General features: G+C 48.9%; 1 protein-coding gene across 3 annotated transcripts in view; it reads right to left on the bottom strand.

Moving 5' to 3' along the window:
* The window catches only part of FRMD5 (FERM domain containing 5), a 54,122-nt gene that overhangs the window by 15,057 nt on the left and 16,047 nt on the right, over positions 1–23,018 (bottom strand). For 2 of the 3 annotated variants that reach the window (XM_011993794.1, XM_011993808.1), the window contains exons 5-9: positions 19,528–19,651; positions 15,911–15,998; positions 5,804–5,892; positions 2,631–2,694; positions 1,997–2,088 (exon numbers count right to left, since the gene is read on the bottom strand). In XM_011993794.1, the coding sequence (XP_011849184.1) occupies positions 1,997–2,088; positions 2,631–2,694; positions 5,804–5,892; positions 15,911–15,998; positions 19,528–19,651 (457 nt within the window). The remainder of the gene's footprint in view (positions 1–1,996; positions 2,089–2,630; positions 2,695–5,803; positions 5,893–15,910; positions 15,999–19,527; positions 19,652–23,018) is intronic. The other variant, XM_011993802.1, reaches the window with a different exon arrangement.

The raw sequence follows: 23,018 nt of genomic DNA, 5'->3' as shown, positions 1-23,018 counted from the left end.
CCAGTATTTGATTTTGTGTCCATGTCTGGGTAATTGTGGGTAGAGAAGAGGATGGGGGCTGTCCTTCCTGTTCCATCTCCCTTTTGGAGGGTCCTAAAATACATGACCATGGTAAAGACTGAGAAATCCTGCGATGAAGAAACTAGCTTAATTTTAATAAAAGTTCCGTCATGTATTTGAATTTGGAGCCTTCCTCCCTCCCCCGGGATGTCTATTTAATATCTCGTTTGAAGCTGCAGACAGCTGATGTGGAGCTCTGTACTACTTTCTCCTGGGTGACTTCACTGAGCCCATTAACTCTCTCAGCTTGGGCACAGCAGCTCAGGGAGAAGCCTCCTAAGATGGGATTCACCTGTAAGATGCCCAGGTGCCTATGATACTGATCCAACCAGGAACCCATGTGGGTCTGAAACCTGTGCTATGAGCAGCGAGTAGGAGCTGTCTCCACAATCCATGAACAGTTCTTGGGAGACACCATCTCTGCCCGTCTCAGGGCTCCAGGACATCCGAGCTGCTTACTCTCCTGCCTGGGCATGCTGTTGCATCTGACTGGGCGCCCGCCAAGGCACTAGGCCAAAGGCAGGACTAGGGATCTGTATGTGAGAGACACTGAGGGCAAGGCCAAAGCGCTGCTGCCAGAGACTTGGCATACCTGGGGATCTGACCCAGGCTAGAGGCTTTTATCATTTAACGAGAACATCAAGGAGGCAATGGAAAACTGAAAAATGACCTCCGTTTCCAGTGTGGGTGCAGGCAGGGCTGGGTGGGTATGGAGATCTACTCGTGGGAAGACTCAGAAACCGGCTGTGGTCACAGGTTCAGAAGCACACGTCTGTTTCCATGACACAGATGGGAAACCAAGCCCTTAAGAAATGGTGCTGAAGGCATGAAAAGACAAGAGGCAAGGAGACTGCTTCCATTTGCATTAGACCCTTTGGCAGAGAGAAAGGGAACGCTTCCACATACGCCATTCCCAGGGCAGGGATAGCTCAGTGTGGAGTAGGCCCCTGTCTGCTAGTGCCTTCCTCTCTCTGCTGGGGAGACCCATGGAACCCTCGTCCTTCCTGGGCTGCTCCTCAGTCCCACAAGCAGGAGCTTGCATCTCAGATTGCTTCTCTCTAGGTTCAGGTAGCTGGCCAAACCTGGATTACATCCTCACAGGCAAAGGGACAGTGGTAGCAAAAGAAAATAAATGTTTTCTTGACTTTCTATGGATAGTAGGGACTGAACAGGAGGGAAGTGTGACCATGCCAAAGTCTCCCCTGAGTGTATTCAGGAGAAGAACTCACTGCCGATTCAGTGAATCCTTGATTCTGGTATAAACACATAACGAGTATTAAGCAATTCAGAATGCCTGTCTAAGAAACAGCCTCTGGGGCTGTGGCCCTGGCAACTGGGAGGACCCAGTTCTGCCAACCAGCATCCCATAGCAGCCAGCAGGCAACAGAATCTTCCCTGGAGAGGAGCATTGTGCCACTCAGCCCAGAGCAGTTCTCATCTCTCCAGGATCCTTCAGGTTACTGGAACTGAGACCTGGCCTGTCAGGGGCATTTGGTGAGAGCAGGGCTCACCCCAGGTAGAATATACCACACTCTGTCTTGCCTTGACCTCATTCAGATACGTCTTAGTAAAGCATAAATTATTACGGTATATTTTAAAAACAAGACCAAGGGGTTTAGTGATCATCACTCCCTCGATAGGCCATTTTACCTGGCATCACTCCCTCGATAGGCCATTTCTTTACTACCTCATGCTTTTATAACCACTTTCTTAATCGAATCGAAGAAAACAATACACAAGCCCCACATTCTTTACAAAATCCCTTTGGTAGGCAAAGCTCTGGCCTTTGGCCTCAACCTGGCTTCCCGGTAACTGTCAAGCCCTTGACCACTTCCAGCTACGCTGCCCCAGGCTCCTGGGCACTTGGCCTCCTGTCACTGACTCTCTGTGACTCTGGCTTTAAGAAAGACAGTCCCCATCACATGTATCCACTCACTTGTAGAAGGCTTGGTTCTCGATTCCACATTTCCAGAGGTGCTTACATGCTTCAGGAGTTGGAGCAAAATATGTAAGAATAATCTTCTTTTCCTGCAAAAAATTCCACATTGATATGGCTGAGTGTAGATGGAGAAGCAAAGGGTGAAGTAGGCAAGGACCCTGACCCCAGAGCTGTTAGAGGCCCTGGCAGCTGGCTAGTTAGAGGGGAGGGCCCGCGGGACCCACTGAGGCAGAGCTCAGTTCAGTGCATCACATCATACTTAGCAAGTCCAATCAGGGTAAGTCTCAGCTGGCACAAAAGTGGCACAAATTGAACCAGGAGAGCTCTTGGTGAGAAAGTAGCCCTTGCCTCTGGAATTCCCATATACATGAAAGGAAAAGAGCCTTCCTTTGCACTTCCTGGAGGTAAAGATCTCTTGAGTGAAAGCTCTGGGTGTCAACAGCATCCCCGAGGAAGTCCTGTGCTCCAGGGCCTTCCCACTCCTTCATATTGTACCTGCAGGTCCTGACCTTGGTCTTGGCTTAGCCTGTGGGTGGCTTGGCTCTACTGGGGTCCCTCAAGCTTGGCTCTGGCCACCAGGAAGCATCCCATCACCCCAGCCCTCCCTGAAGAGAAAGAAGCCAGCACTCACCTCTTTCTGACTTACGTATAAATAGAAAGTCTTTCCTTCAAATTTCAGCTTGGTCACCTCATTCCTAGAAGTACAAAGATAGTGCCTGTCACCTCATTGCGGGCTGCCTGTTCACAGCTAAATCTTGTAGATGCACAGCCCACCCCAACTGGAAGGGGCTCCAGGCACAGACACAATTTTAGCCAAAATCAGAACTGAAACAAGACAGCAGCGCAGTGGCCTTAGAGAACGTTGTTGGAACAGTTCAATCCACAGTTTTCTGGTCAATCACACTATAGTAATAGGGTGACAGGAGGATTTCGGGCTTATCAACAGTGGCTGTAAAAGGGAAACATTTGCATGGAAAGTGAGTCTAGGCAGAGTATCCGGGGCCATTTCAGGATTGGGTTCATAACACAGGTGCATTATCTGGATGGGACTGTCAAACGTAAGATGCCACAGGTAGCTGATGAGGCCAAAGTTCAAGATACAGCAAATAATGAGAAACAATGCAACCAGGTTCTGAGGGAGTTGAGTCTTTCAGGTGACTGTGCCACTGGATGGAAAATGCAGTTTAATGCAGACAAATGTCAAACAATCTCAGGGAGCGGGGCAGGGCAACATACCAAAGAGAGAGAACAGATTACATGGAACAGTCATGCAGCGTACTGACCAGGAAAGGGGCTTAGGGGTTATTGTAGAAAAATCCTTGAAGCCACCAGCCCAGTGAATGGCTGCAGTAAAAGAGGCAAACAGGATACTGGGGTACATCACCCGTGGGACAGACACAAATCAGAAGAAGTGACATGGTTACTGTACATGGCACGGCCTAGATCTCACCTCCACATCCACCTCCTGCTCTCAGCCTTGGTTACATTTGCAAAATGGAAAAACTACCAGGTCTTAGGCGAATGTCCCTGAGAGCCATGGCATTAGGCCTCCAGTACTGGTTGCTCCTTACTTCCCATGTACCTGCCCAACATAGCTGCCCTCTGGAACCTCTCAGCCCTCTCCATGTCACTGTCCCATTTTTCTACCCAGCTGGGACCCCCAAGGTGGGCTTGTCATGCACATTCACCTCCATTGGCTGCTGCTTTTTTTGTGACTTCTAAGGAGATTTCCTTAATCTCCTAGGAAATAGTAGAAAGGTAGTGAGAATCATGTACCCAACTTACTACTGGAAAAAGTTCAGGGGACAGAGGAAAATCACTTGTTCTCTGTGCTCCTGAAAATCATGGCTGTTTCAGGATGAGATTTCACAACTTCTGACCACCACTTCTGAGCTAACACAAGCCACACGGTAATCCTTCCCTTCTGATTCCCTCTCAAACTCCCTCTCAATCAACCATCAATCTCACACACACACACAATACAATCAATGCCAATTGGCTAATATATAGACAAGCACACAGATCACCTAGGTTCCAACAAGCAGGCTAGGAAAGGAAGGAGTTTTATTTTGAGAGTGAGATTGGGCTTACATCTATTATTACAGAGTTGACACATGGTGACGAGGAGACTTCCAGAAGAAGTGGTGCATGAGAGAAGCCGTGGAAAGAAAAGCGTCTGTGAGAACCAAGAGCCATCATGGTTTCTGGAGGGGTGGGGATAATTTAGGGACTGCAGGTGTCTGTGACAGGTGTGTCCTACTTGTTTCTAGCCAAACACTTCCCCTGACAGGGACCTCACCCAGCAGCTACTCTGGTTGGAATGTGGATCTGGGCCCTGTAAGGAACATCGATAGCCCAGACGTATCCAGGCAGCAGAGACCCCACACTAAGAGGGCTGTGGCCTGATCCTGCTCATTGTCTTTTTCTGAAAAGCATTTTGTTGGACAGGAGATTCCAAATCCTCACATCTTCACCCAGAGAGCACAGTGAAGTGAGCCGACTTGAGGATGCCTAGGAAACAGGTATGTTGGGGTGTATTCTGCCAACTCCAGGGCAGCAGCTGCCTTGTGGCGTGGCTGTTGTCCTGGGGAATCGAGGCCCCCCTGCATGTGTGATGAGCAGTTTCACCAGCACTCTGGCTGACGAACGTAATGCCCTCCCCTTCACAAAATCAAGATGGGCTGGAAAGGCGGTATCTGTCCTCAAGCTCAAGCTCAGTGGCCCAGCTGAAGAGGGCACAGCGGGATAGATGGCCTGCAGTGTCCCCAGCCGAACGCTGACTAGGAAGCAACTGTACCCAAGATTCCTCATGAGCTCTCCTGGAGAAAACAAACGAAACAGACTTCCCCCCACTGAGCTCTGCTGGACCAAGGGAAGCCACTTATCTAAGCCCCTCGGAGGAGCTGGTCAGCTTAGACTTGGCAGTCTGAGGCCCAGGAAGGTACAGAAATCACAGGAGCTTAGTAGAATATGCAAAATGTTTTGATGACGCTGACAGATGTTTGTATGGACTGGCCAGCTAAAGGGTCTCCAGGAGAACCAAGTGTCAATCAACAAACCAGAGTCTGCCCAGAGGCATGCAGCAGAACAGACCCCAAACAAAACAGAGAGGGGCAGGAGAGGAAGCAGTTCAGAGTAGCTGCAGCTGAGGCAGTGGCTCTTGCCTGTTAGATGGGAATGGAGAGGGGAGGGAAGGAAGGAAGAGTGGGAATGTGACTCCTGGAGGCTGAGGACACTTAAATGCCCAAGAGGGATAGGAGTGAGACAGCAGCAACTAAGCTTTTGCAGACACAATGCCCACAGTGAGGGCTGGTCTGAGGAGGGTGTTTTGCCAAAGTAACAGGGGACTTATATCTGCCCCAGAGGTCACTGTCTGTGAGCCCCTCCCTTGTTAGTAGAGCAGGTAAGGGCACTAAGCCATCCACAGAGATGCTGCAGAACAGCCGGCTCAACAGGGCTGATTACGACCCTTAGTGGGTGACGGCCCCAAGGACTCAGTTCTCACAGGAACTTGGCTCCACTTACACTGGCTCCAGCCCCAGGCCTCTCACCCTCCCCAGAAATCAAACCATTGTATCCCTTTTCCTTTCTGGAGAGGCTGCTGGCTCTCAGGGACACCCCTTTGGAAGAACAGGATCCCTAGGAAGAGGCCACTCCCTGCATCAGTTACCACACTATCAACACAAGGCTTTGGGGAGGGCTCCGAACCAGAACTGCCCAATCACGGACAAAGGACATGGGAACCATCGCCCCTCCCCAGCTGGTGAGATACAAAGAGCCTGTTTTGGAAATGAAGACGCTCACCATTTAATGAAGTGGACCCTCTTGTTTCCTTGAAGAACAACAAACCCAAAAGGAGTGAAGGCCAGAAATGCAGCATTTCCTGACACGTCCTGCAACACAGAAAGACTTCTCATCGGGTGATGCAGGCACAGAGGTCAAAGGGTAAGAAACACAGCTGTTCATAGGTGATGCGGGGTTCATACTTGGCAGTAGGTCACAGAGGGAAAAGCATGTCCTCTGGAATCACAAGACCATAGTCTGAGTCTCAGCCTTGCCACTTGCCAGTCACACGACTACAAGCAAGTTACCTGCTGAGCCTCAGTGTCCTGATCTGTAAGTTGTAGATTATAATGATACCAACCTTAGAAGGTTGCTGTGAACATCCAAAGAGAATGGCAACACCTCATGCATTGCTGATGGGGTTGTAAAATGGTACAGTCACTTTGAGAGAGTTTGAAAGTCATTTAAATTGTTAAAAATCGAGTTACCACATGACCCAGCAATTCCACTCCTCAGTGTGTGCTCAGAGAATTAAAACTGCATGTCCACACAGAAACTGGTGCATGGATGTTAATAGCAGCAATATGTGTTAAGAGCTAAACAGTAGAAACAATCCGATCCATCTTCCAGTGTAAAGTTTCCATTAACTGATACATGAATATACAAGTAGTATATTGTGATACAGTAGAATCTCATTCACCAGTAAAAAGGAATGAAGTACGGACAGATGCTACAACACAGGTGAACCTTGAAAACACTGTGCCAAGTGAAAGAAGCCAGTCACAAAAAATCAGGTTGTGATCTTTTAACTCTGTGAATATACTAAAAACCACTGAATTGTACACTTTAAAAGGGCACATTTGGCCGGGTGCGGTGGCTCACGCCTGTAATCCCAGCACTTTGGGAGGCTGAGGCGGGTGGATCACCTGAGGTCAGGAGTTTGAGATCGGCCTGGCCAGCATGGTGAAACTCCGTCTCTACTAAAAAGACAAAAATTAGCCAGGCGTGGTGGCGGGCGCCTGTAATCCCAGCTACTCAGGAGGCTGAGACAGGAGAATTGCTTGAACCCAGGAGGTGGAGGTTGCAGTGAGCCAAGATTGCAGCAGTACACTCCAGCCTGGGCGACAGAGTGAGACTCCATCTGAAAAGAACAAAACAAACAAACAAACAAAAACGTTTTATGATATGTGAATTATATCTTAAAAGGCTGTTATTAAAGAGTCAGGGAGTTGTTATCTACGTTCATAACAGTCCTATAACACTGGGCCCCTCAGGAAAGTTTAGCTGAAGAAAAAAATAAGAAGCAACTGGCAAAATAGAACAGTCGCCATCAGCCCTGAGGTGCCTGAACCAACAGAGAGGGCCTCCTGGTCACTGGCACCATCAGTTGGTAAACACCAGGCTTGAGGCTCTGTTGAGCACAGTGGGGAGGGGATGGAGCAGAAGCTGCGGGTCTCACTTCCTCACGGGGGAGTGAGTCTGTGAGGACTAGGCTGGGTGGAGGATTTTGCCCTCCCAGAGGGCTTCCTTTGTGACAGGGGCGTCAGGTGACATTTGGCGCCCTCAAGCTGCATGAATGGCAATGGAGAGGGTGTAAGTGTGTTGAGGTGACCAGAAACTTGTGCCGTGATGCTGGTCAAATATGCCTGCAGGAGAGTCTTCTGGGCCACAGCTCAAGTGGTGCCATGGAGTCAGGGCGTGAGTCACCGAGCGTGAGGCATGGGTGTCAGGGCTGAGGCTGCCAGGCCAGGTCGGCCTGGGGTTTGGCTCTCCTGGCCTCTCCACGTTCAGGGCTCGCCTCTCTGGCACAGATTCTCCGCCTGATTGGTCCTAAGAACAGTGGGGCCTCTGCAGGGCCTCATGAGTCCTGCCTCAAGAAGCAGTCCAGTTCTGCCTTAAAACTCTCTCTCAGAGTCAGGGTTACAAGTATGAGCATCTGGGTCCAGGGAATAAACTAAGTATATGTTTGGCAAACACTTGCAATTAATGTAATGTTGTTATTGTCCTTTCCTTAGGGTCTGTCATGATCCAGACACTTGGCTACAAGCACAATGTCATGGGCACAACAAAAAGCTGTTTAAAAATAACTGGAATGCAGACACTGTGAAGCCACAGGGCTGGATTTCCTCCTGCTTGTCATCAGTGCCTGGTGGTGGTTATTAATATCTGAGTACCAGGCACTGCACACAAACACTGTTCCTGCCAGGAGGCACCAGGGCTAACCTGGCAGGCTTGGCAGAGGTATGGGTCAGGGAAGGGTGGCCTTGAGGGGAGAATGACTGGGAGAAGTGGGGGAGGGAGGCAGCCTGCCTGCTCTGCCTCTTCTGCTCCCTGTGTAAGCAGGACCCAGGGAAGTCCTACAACTGCAGGCTTAGAAAGACAGAGACTGGGAGTGGAGACCTTATTGTGTGAATGGTGGTGGAGAAAGGGCCTGCAGAAAATTTTGAGCAGAAGAAGGTGGAAGATAGTGGGGTGGGTCAGAGGGGCCAGTCTGGCTGCAGTGGGGAATGTCTGTATGTGCGTAAAAATGAGAGGGGAGCAGAGGTGGGGCAGAGGCACGGAGGGGGTCATAATGCTTGCTGAGATAGAGGAAAGACCTACAAAGGAGAGGTGGAGGGATGGAAATGAAGCCTTGGGCCTGCAGGAGGCTACTGGACAGTTTGAAATAACAGGGAAAGACGTAGGGAAGGGAGGTGGGCAGAAGGCAGGGGAGGGAAGCAGCAGAGGGCCCCCCTCTGCTTCTTTCACTCTGGCTCATATGGGCAGTGACAGGTGGAAGAGCATCCCCACTAGAACCAGTGGTGCGGGCTCTGGGTCAAACTGCTCGGGTCCAGGTCTGGCTCTGCCACTCACTGTGTGACTGTGGCCAGGTCCTTAGTTTCTCCATGGTCAGACTCCTTGTCTTAGAATGAGGGTTGATCATATTACCTACCTCATAGGTTATGTTTAGGAGGCACCCCACAAATGCTAGTGGCCATGTTTTTTGTTTGTTTTAGAGACAAGGTCTCACCATGTTGCCCAGGTGGGTCTTGAACTCCTGGGCTCAAGTGATCCGCCCACCTCAGCCTCCCAAAGTGCTGGCATTACAGACATGAGCCACCATGCCCGGCATGTATTTGTTATTAATATTATTATACCTGCTACTAGTTAGCTGAGTGTGTTGAACTTAATACAAATCCTTTTTAAAAAGAAATCTAACATTTTACCATTTTTCCTGATGTTGACAGATTTAAATTTTGCTAGTTAGGAAACAAAAAGTGGGAAGTTAGAATGAAAAAAGTAGAAGTAATTCACTGTTAGGGGACCATGGAGGAGTGGGGTGATCCATGAATCTGAAGTGAGAATGGGAAGGGAACAGAGGCCACGACACAGTCAGAGATCCACCAGAGTCCTCTCAGTGACCTGTGTCCCTCTGGCCAGAGCAAAGGGAAGATGCAGTCCCATAAGATGGGCGGTGCTGGCCAGGTTGCCCTGCAGCCTGCAGATACCTCAGCGCTGGCCTCTTCTCTTAGAGTTAGAGAAGCACAGCCTCTCCTAACCAGACTGGCTGCTTTGGAGCAGAGAGCTGGGAATAAACCCCAATGAGATGCCACATCATTTCATAAGCAATAATAGCACCTTGAACAATCCCAATTTTTCCCAATCTCATATGAAGAGAGCGGTTCTCCAAACTGCTTCAAATGCAATAGATGCAGATGAAGGCCACTGCAAGACCCTGGCACCTGGTGTCCGCAGGGGCAGGTGACAGCTGGGATGTTTGCAACTTGCCTCTGGCACATGAGGCTCAGCAATCAGTGTGGAAGGGACTTGAATTACAGGGAGAAATCTCACATCTGTGCTGGCATAAAAATACAAGCAGGCAGCCACTCTGACACCTTCCCTGGAACTTCTCCAGTTTCTTCTATTTGACTTGTCATTCTTGTTGTGAGCCTGTCCTTGGAGTTTGTGTGTAAAATAACAAGTTGCATGATAAAAACAGGAGGGAATGAGGACAAGGTGAGAAGTGGAGTCAACAGTCGCCTGTTCTTCAGATCTCCCATTTTATCAAGCTGAACTCTCTTTCTTCCCTGTCCCCTTCCCATCCCTATGAAATCAGTGCCCACAGGACTGAGCCATTAACAGAGTCGGGAGGTGGAATACGAACTAGGGTCCTGATAGCTCTGCTGTGGATATTGCCAGCTACACTCTGCAGCAGGTAATAGTCGAAATAATCTAGTTCACTTCTTCAGTTGTGAGGTTAAAAAATTGTTTTCAATTTCTCATCCTTGTGAAAAGAGCTTCTGTGTCAGTTTAGGATCCCAGCTCTGCTTCTTCTTTGCTGTGACTTTACTTCTCCAAACCTCAGTTTCCTCATTTGTAAAATGAGGACAATAATATATACCTGGAGAAATACTACTTCCATCTGATTTTAGGGAGATAGATCAAATATCTTACTGCTAGGACGTGGCCAACGGTATTCTCCTTGGAGAGGGGATGAACATGCATTCCTTGTCATTCATGTGTTTACATGGCTCTCGCCATCAAACTTGACCTGTGTCGGTCAACACCAGCAAAGTTCACCCTAAGATGATCACTCTGCCCAGGAAAGGATTTTTGGAAATCAAAGCACTGACTGGTTCAGAAGCAGGAACATCTGGCCACCATTTCTAGTCCCCACCGGTTCCACTTCCGGATTCAAAGTAGCCTTCTGTCTCCTGCCACCCTAGAGGACACACTGGGTATGACTGAGTAGGCAACACCTTCTTGGTTTTTAGGCCTCTAGGGTCATCCTGTCCCCTCTCTGGGGCGTGACTCAAACTAATGCAATTTTGATGAATGAAGCCACTATTTCTTATAAAACCCTCTGGAAGATGATTCCACATGCTCTACCAGATACCTATGCCCATTTCTGAAAGAGCTCACAGGTGGGACGCTAAAGTCAGTCATGAAAATCACCTAGTCTGAATATACTACACTTAAACTTGGCCACAGAAAACTAGAATGGAAATGAAGAGGAGGAGGAGGAGGAGGCACCCTGTAAGAGACTTGGTGTTACTCCATGACAGCTCAGAAATGGAATTCCTGGTGGAAACTGCACCAGGTGCCTTTGGTGAAGTTCTTCATTTCAGCAGTAAATCTAACATCCTACCTGCCGCACAGCCAAGAGGGGCCCACCCAAGGGTGGGAGAGCCATCATTGATCCTTCTTGTTCTGTTTCTCAGAAGTGAGGGGTGCCGGGCATGGTGGCTCATGCCTGTAATCCCAGCACTTTGGGAGGCCGAGGCGGGCAGATCACCTGAGATCTGGAGTTTGAGACAAGCCTGGCCAACATGGTAAAATCCCATTTCTACTAAAAATACAAAATTAGCTGGGCGTGGTAGCACGCACCTGTAATCTCCGTTACTTGGGAGGCTGAGGCAGGAGAATCACTTGAACCTGGGAGGCAGAGGTTGCAGTGAGCCGAGATCGGGCCATTGCACTCCAGCCTGGGCAACAAGAGTGACACAAAAGAAAAAAAAAAGTGAGGAGAAACTCGTCAAGATGGGGGAAGGGGTTCTTCTTTAGACAGCTGGCTCGGTGGCTGGATTATGAAAGTAATGATTCCACTTTAAGGGCAGAGGGACAGTGTAATTTTATTTTTGTGGTTGATCTAACCTAGATCCTGTTGAAATCAATTTTATCCTGGTCTATACAAAGCAGACATAAAGACACTGGTGAACTTACATTAAATTTTTATAGGATGATGATATGGTTTGGCTCTGTGTCCCTCCCAAATCTGATGTGGAATTTTAATCCCCACGTGACAGGAGAGGGGCCTGGTGGGAGGTGACTGGACCATGGGGGCAGTTTCCCCATGCTGTTCTCGTGATAGTGAGGGAGTTCTCACAAGATCTGATGGTTTAAAAGTGTGGCCTTTCCCTGGCGTCCTCTCTTTCCTGCTGCCATGCAAGACATGCCTTGCTTCCCCTTCCGCTATGACTGTAAGTTTCCTGAGGCCTCCCCAGCCATGCGGAGCTATGAGTCAATTAAACCTCTTTTCTTTATGAATTACTCAGTCTGAGGTAGTTCTTTATAGCAGAGTGAAAATGGACTAAGACAGATGATATCAATATTCTTGTAGATCAGTGTCCTTTCTGTGTCAGAATTGGCAATGAGTTGTGCTTAGTTCCTAAATTCCATCTCTCCAGAAGGAAGACCATGAATAGTAATTGAAAAAGCCCAGCATTGAGACTCAGATAACCCTGGGTTCCAGTCTCAGTACTGTATTACCCAGTACCTTTGGACATGTTAGTTGGCCCCTTAGAGGGGACTTATCTCCCTCATACCACTTCTCATCTGCATCTTCAGAGGCTCAGTATTCTTATCCTCAAATAAGGACAAGAATATCTTCTTGGCAGTGATGTTGTAAAGATTCAATGAGATAATGTACGAGCCTGGCACAGACAGACTCTCAATAAATGGTACCTTCAAGACTCTTAACAACAAAGCTGGGTATCTGTAACAGGCCTAACTACTCCATGAGCCTTAACAGGACATCTCCATAAGTTGGGCCCAGGAGGCCAAAGTACAGTGCTGCAGGAGACCCAGGCCAAACCAGCAGTCTCAGGGCTACCTGGATGGAGCAAGATGGTGGCTCCTGAAGTTGGAGTGCTGTCAGGGCCAGGGAACAGATGTAGCAATGGATTGCCAGTGGTTTGCTTCATTCTCTTCCTCCAGCAGCTGTAGGCTTGGGCTGCTGGGGCTCTTGCCAGGAGTTGGGGGCTGAGGATCAGGGCAGAGAATGCAGGACGGCCTTGTCCTGCACTTTTGGAATTTGGGTGTTAGCTAATAGGGCTCTCTGGCTGTCCCATTCAGCATTTGTAGAATCTCCTCTTCCTGGTCCCAGGGCCAGACAAGGACATTCTGGGCAGAAAGAAACCATCAGTGTGCATAGGAAGAACAGCAGCTTCTTAATCAGTCCAGGGGACAGAGCCTAAGCTAGAGCGTTATTCTGCTCTCATTTAATTATCAAAATGATTCCTCTTCTTCTGTCCTCCCTGGGGCTGCATGCCCCAGATTCCCTGGGCCCAGTAATTGCCTCTCTGTTAATAGAAATCATCAGTATTTATTACACCAAGTGTGCCAGGTTATTTCAGCTCTTCTTGTAGCAGCATTAAGGCGAACACTTGATAGCATATCACTCAAGCGACTCTACTTAATAACAAGAGTAAAGGCCCCTGAACCGTTCTCTTTGCTGGGAGAGCTGAGGAGTCATGGTCACAGCCTAATGAGAGGAGTTGAGGGGCTTTGTGTGGGGTCTGCAACAGGGCCCCGGCATGGCCCTGGGTGAGGAACAGGCACAGGGCTCAGGAACAAGAGACCTGAGCACTCCCACCTTCCCCCAGCAGAAGTCTCCTGGGGGTTTCTGTTCTTCCGTAGGGTACATAACAATGGGTAGTGACTTGAGTTCAAATTCTTGCTCTACCACTCAGGGCTTGTGAACTTTGGCCTCCTGGAATGCCAGTCTTCTTATCTACAAAACAAGGAGAATAACATCTACCTCCCAGAGCTGGTGTGAGGATTAAATGAGAAAATAATGTGAAAAGACTCCACTGAGGCTGCCATGGGAGGCATGCTACAAGCATCTCTTCTTCCCTCCCTCCCTCTTTCTTTCCAGGAGCTGCTGCTGTGGGATTGAGAGGGCACGACATAAGTAACTGGGCCGCAACAGTGCCTGGTACGAATGCTGGTTCCTCCCTGCAGCCTCTTCAGCCTCTCTGCATCCAATGATGGATGAACTCACCCAAGACAAGGCTGAGACAGGAGTCTCACAGTCCTGGGGTGCCTGTGTATTTGGGTTGGAAACCAGGCTGGCTGCCACTATAGCTTCCAGACTCCCATGGGCAACGGTGGAGAATCCCTTTCCCCCCTTTAGTCAGTGTAGTGCTCGGGCTCGCTGTCTGCCCATCTCTGTGTCTTTTCAATCCTGCTCAGGGACCCATCTCTGAAGAGGTGGATGCTATGTGTGGCCTCAAGGGGACTGGGCAGGTTTGGAGTGAAATGCAGAGGTAACCTGGCCCCTTCTGATGACCGTATCTTCAGGCAGCTGTCTTTAAGGTCCTGGAGTGACTCAGCAGTTCAGGGAGCACAGTTATTGAACACATACTGTGTACTTTCAAGTGAGGCTCAGAGAAGCTCCCAAAGGCCCCAGTCAACACGGATGGGAACTGGAGCCCAGGGCCAGCTTATCCAAAGCTCTCTTCACTCCTGTGTGGGTGTCCCGCAAACAGTTTTGGAACAATTTATGGAGGGGTTTAAACTGCATCTGTTACACAGAGGGCATTGTTTAGGAAGTTTTGCTAATGTGTAAATATCCAAATGTCGATTCTCTGGTATAACAGGCATGAATGTGTTTTCTGACAGTGTGGCCCCAAGAACACAGGGGTTACTTTGCAGCAGGCTGTGCTAGTGGATAGGGAACTGTGGGGTAGGGAAGATGACCAGGGTTTCTGAATGTCAGGATGTTCTCAAGGTTCATAACTCCTAGGCAAGACTAAATCACCATCTTCTCACCAAGGGACCAAAGGACACTGCTCTGTCCCTGTGTCACTGTGCCTGTTCATTCCTGTTTTGTTTTTTTTGATACAGACTCTCGCTCTGTCACCTAGGCTGGAGTGCAACGGTACAATCCCAGCTCACTGCAACCTCTACTTCCCGAGTTCATGCGATTCTCCTGCCTCAGCCTCCTGAGTAGCTGGGATTACACTCATGTGCCACCATGCCCGGCTAATTTTTATATTTTTAGTAGAGACAGGGTTTCACCATGTTGTCCAGGCTGGTCTTGAACTCCTGACCTCGTGATCCACCCACCTTGGCTTCCCGAAGTGCTGGGATTATAGGCGTGAGCCACCACGCTCAGCATTCCTGTTTGTTATGGGCTATACACTGTGCCCTCAAAAATTCATATGTTGACATCGTAACCCCCAGTACCTCAGAATGTGACCTTCTTTGGAGACAGGATCTTTATAGAGGTAATTAAGTTAAACTGAGGTCATCAGCGTGGGCCCTAATCCAATATGACTGGTGTCTTTGGAGAAATCTGGACAGAGACATGTACAGAGGGAAGACAGCGTGAAGACACAGGCCGATGACAGCCATCCACAGGCCAAGGAGAGGGGCCTGGAAAGGATTCTTCTCTCAAAGCCCACAGGAGGAACCCACCCTGCCGACACCTTATCTCAGACCTGCAGCCTCCAGAACTGTGAGACAAGAAACTTCTGTTCTTTAAGCCACCCAGTCTGTGATACTTGTTACAGCAGCCCTAGGAAACTAATAGACTATTCTTTTAATTTTTGCTTGAAATTTAGTATCCCCTCTCCAGTTAGGAAGAAAACGTTGATGTCTTCCTATTCCTGACTGATACTGTTTCCTTCAGATCAGCTTGACAGCTGGTTTTACTGGTGATACTGGACACACTCCAGTAATGGAAAGAGAGAGGCAGAAATGTGGAGAAACTGAGGTAGAGACCAGCAGTGTCAACGCAACAGGGACAGGAGGTGACATGAAGGGCCACAGCCGCAGAGAGAGACGGGAAGGGGCCATGGGTCTGCACAGGCCTTGGCAGCCACTGGCTGCCCCCGCTCATCTCCAAAATGCCAGATGTGTGTGAGTAATTACAGAGGTTTCCTCTGGGCAGCCTCCCTGGTTGGTTCCCGTCTATCCCTCACAGGCGCATAATGGAATTAAATGTGACTCCACTGCAGTTCTGTGCAGTGACTTATGCCACTGCAGTCAATAAAACCCACTCTTGGAAAGAAACTAGATTACAGGTCAGGAAAGGGTGGGCAGTCCTGAGCCGCCTCTGATCGTTCCCTGTGGGGGGCCTTCCACATCCCTTCTCTCTTCATTTCCACCAAATTACTCACTAGCTTTGGATTTGTTATTTAGATTGACTTTGCCTCGGTTCCTCTGACATTGATGTGGCACCACAAAATTATGCAGCATGGGATCCAGAGGAGTTTTCAAAGGAGGCATTTTCTCTGACATCTCACTGAAAGTGCCAGCCATGTAAACGTTGAAGGGGGCCTCTGAGCCCAGGCATGGGGGCCCTTGCTCCTGACACCTTCTAGAGGAGGAAAGGTCACGGAGTCTTCAACCAGGGGGTCTTACCTTACATGGGTGAGGATCCACTCCATATGTTTCCAATGTCTGTGCTTTTCTTAAGAAGTTCAGCTCTGATGTTGCTGGTGTCTGACCACTGGAATAAAGAAGATGAGATGGTTTCAAGGTGTCTTGTTCCCACAGGTTCCCCTGAGGTAACTCTCTATGAAGACGTGCTCAGGGTGAGCCACACATCTCAATGTTTCTAGGGTGTGCTCCCTGCTTGGTTCTAGGACCAACTTCAGAGACTCCTGCTAGAGTCTCTGACTGTCTTCAAACATTTTCAGAGTGAGGCAGGCTACATAATGAATTACTTGGGCTGAGTGTGAACAATGGGGAGTGGTGGGGACTGTGCCAGCAGCACCTTAGCTCTGAGATTCCCATTACTGAGAATGCAGGGCCCACTACTTGGGAGGCTGAGGTGGGAGGTGGGAGGATCGCTTGAGCCCAGGAGTGCAAGGTTGCAGTGAGCTATGGTCACAGCCCTGCACTCCACCCTGAGTGACAGAATGAGACCCTGTCTCAAAAAAAAAAAAAAAAATACTGATTTTTATGTGGTATTTCACAATTTAAAACACTATGGGGTAAAACAAAATACATCTGTAGGCTGGAGGCAGGTCATAGGCTTCTCATATATGATCTGATCTAGACTGAAATATAAAGAAGGGGCTCATAAAGCTGGCTGGTGCCACCCAGCCCTCTTCCTTTGCCAAAAGGAAACACAGGAAAGTAGGGTGAGGAGAGGCAGAAGGAGACAGTACTGAGGTCCCATGCTCCACAATAGCTGTCTGTCCATAGGGTGATGACCATGAAAAGGAAAGACACTGAAAAAGGCAGAGATCAGCTCCGGCTCCAGACCATCTGAAGGGGCCTTTGGCATCACCCCTTCCCACTGCCTCTTTAGCAGGTGTTGATGGGCTCATTGCAGACCCAGTGGCAGGATCACCATCAGGCTCTTGCCTGGGTCCAGAGCCCTGCAAAGCAGATGTACTTCTATAGATACAGGGTTGGCTCTGGTGAGGAGGGGCGGGCAGCTTGTGAAGTCAACATCTCTGATGGCTGGTGGGCAGGACTGCACGTTGCTCATTTCTAAGCTTATCAGTTGCCTCAGGTGATACGGCCAGGCAGGAAGATAAGCTGGCCCCAAGGAGAAGCAGGCCGGATTCCCCTAGCGTCCCTCTGGAGGGGCATCAGTCAGGCAGCATCTTTATGCGCCAGTCTCGTGCTACTTGCTGGAAAATATACGAAGAAACACAGTATACAGTTTGTGCCCTCAAGAGCCCCTATCACATTGCATAAAGGAAGCATGGATGTATTTTTACATTATGAAGACGAGGCAGGACCTGTGGAAGAAGTACCTGTGGAAGGGGGTATTACTATGAATAAAGACTTCTGCATCCACTAGCGTACCTGAGGCACAGGGAAGGTAAGTTTGGAACATATTTGTGTGGCAAGCAAAGGGTTGGCTAGAGCACCGCTTCCCTTTCCAGGGAGCATCCTTGTTTGCAGGGGAGTGGGCCCTGGGGGCTCCATTTACCCCTGGAGTTGGCCCAAACCTTCAGGGTCCTCAAAGTGGGCATCATTTCCTGGGGGATCCCCTGCTTTGAACAGCTTTCTGGAAGGCTGTCCCTACTATTCTGATGTCTCCTAAAGCCCTCCAGGCAGTTCCAGCACATCCCTGAACTCTTTGAAGGAACCTTGAGGACACGGCCCCCAACACCACAAGCCCGTGTTTATTCTGATTTTTACCACAAGGGGTCGCTATTCCCTAACAGAGTGAGTCGAGGAGCCGCGGGGTCCTGCACCCGGGAAGGCACACCCAGGGAGAGGGGCGGGAAGCATGCAAGATTCCATTTGTTTGGTGTTGCCATTCCGCTGGGAGGGTCAGGAACCCCTCCTGTCACAGAGCGTGGGCAGAGGGGTCTGTTTACAAAGGCGAAGGAGGCTTTGGGTTATATTTGTTGGTAAAATCATTGAGTGAAGGGTTTCTGGGGGCCTGTGGTTAGGGAAGGAACAAGTTGAAGCTTAGTATTAGCATTAGAAATGTCCGGCTCTGCTCCCTGTTGCCAGGCATAGTCTTTCCTCAGAACAGTAGATACACAAACCTTTTAAAATATTTTTTTAAAGCTGTAATGTATTATAATGACAACATAACTTTTTATTTTTATTTTTTTGAGACAGGGTCTCGCTCTGTGGCCCAAGCTGGCATGCAGTGGCACGATTCCAGCTCACTGCAACCTCCGCCTCCCGGTTCAAGCGATTCTCATGCCTTAGCCTCCTGAGTAGCTGGTATTACAAGCGTGTGCCACCACATCTGGCTTTATTTATTTACTTTCATTTTTAGTAGAGACAGGGTTTCTGCCATGTTGCCCAGGCTGGTCTCTTGAACTTCTGGCCTCAGGTGATCTGCCCTCCTCCACCTCCCAAAGTGCTGGCATTACAGGTGTGAGCCACTGTGCTTGGCCAACGCTGCATTCTATATCCCTTTTTTCCCCTCAGTTTGTCAGTTTGGGGAATCTGTGTTATACATCAAGTGGAGCCCAGACTTGCTTTTAAAAATCAGGCTTTGTAGAAAATCCTACTTCATGTGTGTGAAAGGCTGCATTAATGCTGTTTTATGGTATTCAGCATATGCTGGGCAAGGTGAGAGACGCTGAGAAAGATGAGGCGCCACACTTGAAGCCACGTCTCCTCCACTTCCCTCTGTGTAAAGTCAGGGACTCCAGAGGGTCCCTTGTGTGGTGGGGGGCCTGAGTTAGGCGGGCCTGAGGACATAGTCCTGAACCAGAGCGCTCCCAAGGCACCCTCAGCATTTATGAATCAGTCCTGCGCACTCCATCCTCTGCTGAGAAGCCACCTGTCACACTGTCACAGACTGAGAGCAGAGGCCTGCCCTTTTTCACATCCTCACTCAACCTCTCCTTTTCCTTTCTTTTTTTTTTTTGAGATGGAGTCTCACTCTGTCACCCAGGCTGGAGTGCAGTGGCGCAACCTCTGCTCACTGCAACCTCTGCCTCCCGGGTTCAAGCTATTCTCCCGCCTCAGCCTCCGGAGTAGCTGGGATTACAGGCACCTGCCATCATGCCCAACTAATTTTTGTATTTTTAGTAGAGATGGGTTTTCACCATGTTGGCCAGGCTGGTCTTGAACTCCCGGCCTCAGGTGATCCACCTGCCTCAACCTCTCAAAGTGCTGAGATTACAGCCATGAGGATACATGATAAAGCACCTGGCCTTTTTCTTTCATCTTTTTTCTCTTATGCAGTTTCCTTTGTGTTTATCTTTTCCTTTTCCCCAGTTCATGCTTTCCTCTGTATCTTCATTAAATATCTTAGTGAGGTAAATGCCTTTCAAAGGCCAATCCCTCTGTTTCCCCTATAACACAATTCTCCCTTATCTTTAAAGATTCAGCCTATATCGCTCTTCTTGGAGTGGGAGCCCACAGGGCTTGTGGCTGTGACTTGTGCTGTCAGTGTATCACTGACAATGGTACATCCTGGGGTCAGGAAGGCTGGGGAGCATCACTCTGTGTCAGTAAACAGTCTGCGAGAGCAGAGGACACGTCGTGGAGCCTGTGCGCTCAGGCTGTGGAGAAGCCACAGTGTTCTGGGACTAAGTGCCACGTACCTGAGTTCTGTCTTGTGAATCTCGGCAATTTTCCTTTCCAGCTTCTCTGAATGTTTAGGGAAAAACTGGAACTTGGAGCTGTAGCCTTCAGGGTGTTTCCCTGAGTCATAATCCCCAATCTCCGCTTTCAAAAGGAAGGTGGAAGAAAACAATTATGGAGACAGGTAAATCATCATTGACAAAGCAACAAGAGATTAGCACACAGAGCAAAAGCCAAAACACACATCAGATTTACAGGAAACAGTGGATTCTGAGCATGGCTGTCAGCTGGGCAGAGGGCAGGCCCTTCAGGAGCATGTCCACCTTTGTTTTCCCAGGCGCACACATTGGGTTGGCATTCAAGTCTATGCAGAGAGACAGAGAGCTGGCCTTGTGTTCTGAGGTCACAAGTAAATTTACAATGAAAGAACAGAGGCCTGCACTATGGTCCTCATCCATTCCGCCATGAGAAGAGGGTCTAGGAACAACGTTCTTTGTGGCAGCCCAGGAAATGGTGAGCTTGATCAGAAAGGGAGATCCTCTTGGGCCTCAGCCAGATCAGAGGTCTACATCCTAGTTTGAGGATGTTAGCAGGGACACAGTAAATTGATGAATGAGTTGCGATCCAAATTCAGAACTCAACCCTCAGTTCAAATCAAATCAAATGAATAAATTTGAATAAATATTCATTAAGGGCTGACCAGGTGCCAGGTTCCTTCGAGCGGCCTGCAGAGTGGGAAGCCTGGCTGTAACCAGAAAGTGTCGTTGAGTTCAGAAGCAGCAAGTTCTAAGGCTCATTTCTCAAGTCCCTGCCAGGTGTGAGCCTTTCTCCTCCAGCTATTCACAGAGAGAGTTTATCTAAACCTGATGAGATCTCAGAGCAGTAAACTTTAGGAGGGCAGAAGACCCACAGTACTTTCCACACCCAGGTCAGAATCCAGCTTTTTCCACGTGAAGCTCTCCACAGGGAGGATGGTGGCTATGACAAAAGAAAGAGGAGGGGCCAGCTACTCTGTGGGTGCCCTTTTTCCTTCCCAGGTGAGAGCCACAACCACTTCAGATGTGAAGTCTTGAGAGAGAAGTAAATATTAAGAGGAAAACGTGCCCTCCTCCCATGGCTGAATATTATACTTGTGGCTTGTACTTTCTCACTACAAACCTACTCACTGTGTCTTCCAAATTACTTGGGAACTTCTACTGTTAGCAAGAGACCCAAATCTGAAGTCTGGGGTGACCTTGAGCCTTGGAGTCTTTTTTCTTTTGAGACAGAGTCTCATGGCACCCAGACTGGAGTGCAGTGGCATGATCATAGCTCGCTGCAGCCTCGACCTCCTGGGCTCAAGTGATCCGCCCACCTCAGCCTATAGCTGAGACTACAGGTGCCCACCCCAGGCATGGCTAATTTTTTTTTTTTTTGAGACAGAGTTTCGTTCTGTCACCAGGCTGGAGTGCAGTGGCGCGATCTCAGGTTGAAGCGATTCTCCTGCCTCAGCCTCCCGAGTAGCTGGGACTACAGGTGTGCGCCACCACACCCAGCTAATTTTTGTATGTTTAGTAGAGACGGGGTTTCACCATGATGGCCAGGATGGTTTCGATCTCTTGACCTCATGATCTGCCTGCCTCAGCCTCCCAAAGTTCTGGGGTTACAGGCGTGAGCCACTGCGCCAGGCCTAATTTTTAAATTTTTTGTAGAGATGGGGTTTCACTCTGTTGCCCAGGCTGGTCTCAAACTCCTGGGCTCAAGTGATCTTCCCACCTCAGCCTTCCAAAGTGCTGGAGTAACAGTTGTGAGGCACTGTGCCTGGCCCAGAGTCATTTATATTGATTTTATTTAGAAAGTTCCAAGTGGAAAACATCAATGTTGGACATCAAGTACTTTTTTGAAGAAAAACGAATGATTGGGTAAAACTATAGAAAAGACTAGAGTTTAAGACTCGACTTAGGTCAGGCTAGGCTTTCTCTTTAAAAACAAAAGGGGCATTCAGGAGTTTGAGATCAGCCTGGGCAATGTGGCGAAACCCTATCTCTACAAAAAAATAAAAAATTTAGTTGAGTGTGATGGTGCACACTTGTGGTTCCAGCTACTTGGGAGGTTGAGGTGGGAGGATCACTTGAGCCCAGGAGGTGGAGGTAAGCCAAGATTACGCCACTGCACTCTGGCCTAGGGGACAGAGCCAGATCCTGTCAAAAAATATATATATATATCTCAAAGGGGCATCTTTGGGTATCTTAAGATTATTAAGTACCTGCTGGATTCCCCATGTAGATGATTTTAAAAACAGGAGTCTCAGAAGTCAAAGTGGCAATGGGCTAAATTTTACATTTTTTTTTTTTTTTGAGACGGAGTCTCGCTCTGTCGCCCAGGCTGGAGTGCAGTGGCGTGACCTCAGCTCACTGCAAGCTCCGCCTCCCGGGTTCCCGCCATTCTCCTGCCTCAGCCTCCCGAGTAGCTGGGACCACAGGCGCCGCCACCACGCCCGGCTAGTTTTTTGTATTTTTTAGTAGAGACGGGGTTTCACCGTGTTAACCAGGATGGTCTCGATCTCCTGACCTCATGATCCTCCCGTCTTGGCCTCCCAAAGTGCTGGGATAAATTTTACATTCTTAGCACAGGCAACCAGCCGTGATATTTCCAGTGCCAGAAGGACTTTAGTTGCTTATTGGCAAGCACTTTCCAAGTTCTCTTCACAAAGTTGCTTCTGGGATTTCCAATTAAGAGTTCAGATTCTTTGGGGGAAACTTCATCATTTTAGTGCTATGGTCCAAAGTGATCCAGTAGTAATGGCAGTTTCAGGCCTAGGGTCTAAGAGAAATCTAGGAAGTGGCACTTAAGTGTCTCTGCATCTCAGAAGGGCATATGTGTGAAGAGTGTGTATGTCTCCTACTGTTTTGCAAAAAAAGCCAATCTGGGCATCAGCTGGGTAAGCCTCAACTCTTACTTATTAGCCTGTTAGGAAATGTGCTTGTTACTTGGAAACACTTTCAACTTTGAGCACACTGAACTAAAAGGTTTCTGAAATAGATACTAGAATTCTAAGATGTTTCTTATCTTGGAGATTTGCCTGAGAGGATGGGACAAAAAATCAAGCCTAATTACGCTCTAGAGTCTCAGGGACTTTCTCAACCAGGGGCCCAAGGCAAATCCCTAAAACAGAGTCAGAATGACTTTAAGGGACTGGTAGTAAGATCTTAGGCACACTTTAGGGTTGAGCGTTCAGTGTTTTCTGGCTCTAGGAAATCCAAGCAAAATCCTCTAACTTGACTGGGTGTGGCAGCTCACACCTGTAATACCAGCACTTCAGGAGGCTTAGGCAGGTGGATCACCTGAGGTCAGGGGTTCGAGACCAGGCCAACATGGTGATACTCCGTTTCTACTAAAAACAAAAAAACAATTAGCCAGGCATGGTGGCATGCACCTGTAGTCCCAGCTACTCAGGAGGCTGAGACAGGAGAACAGCTTGAACCTGGGGGGTGGAGGTTGCAGTGAGCGGAGATCGAACCTCTGCACTCCA

This window comes from Mandrillus leucophaeus, unplaced genomic scaffold (assembly GCF_000951045.1).
Source record: "Mandrillus leucophaeus isolate KB7577 unplaced genomic scaffold, Mleu.le_1.0 Scaffold1114, whole genome shotgun sequence".
NCBI lineage: Eukaryota > Metazoa > Chordata > Mammalia > Primates > Cercopithecidae > Mandrillus > Mandrillus leucophaeus.
The sequence above is the reverse complement of the archived record's forward strand: the minus strand, read 5'-3'. Positions and strand labels throughout refer to the sequence as shown.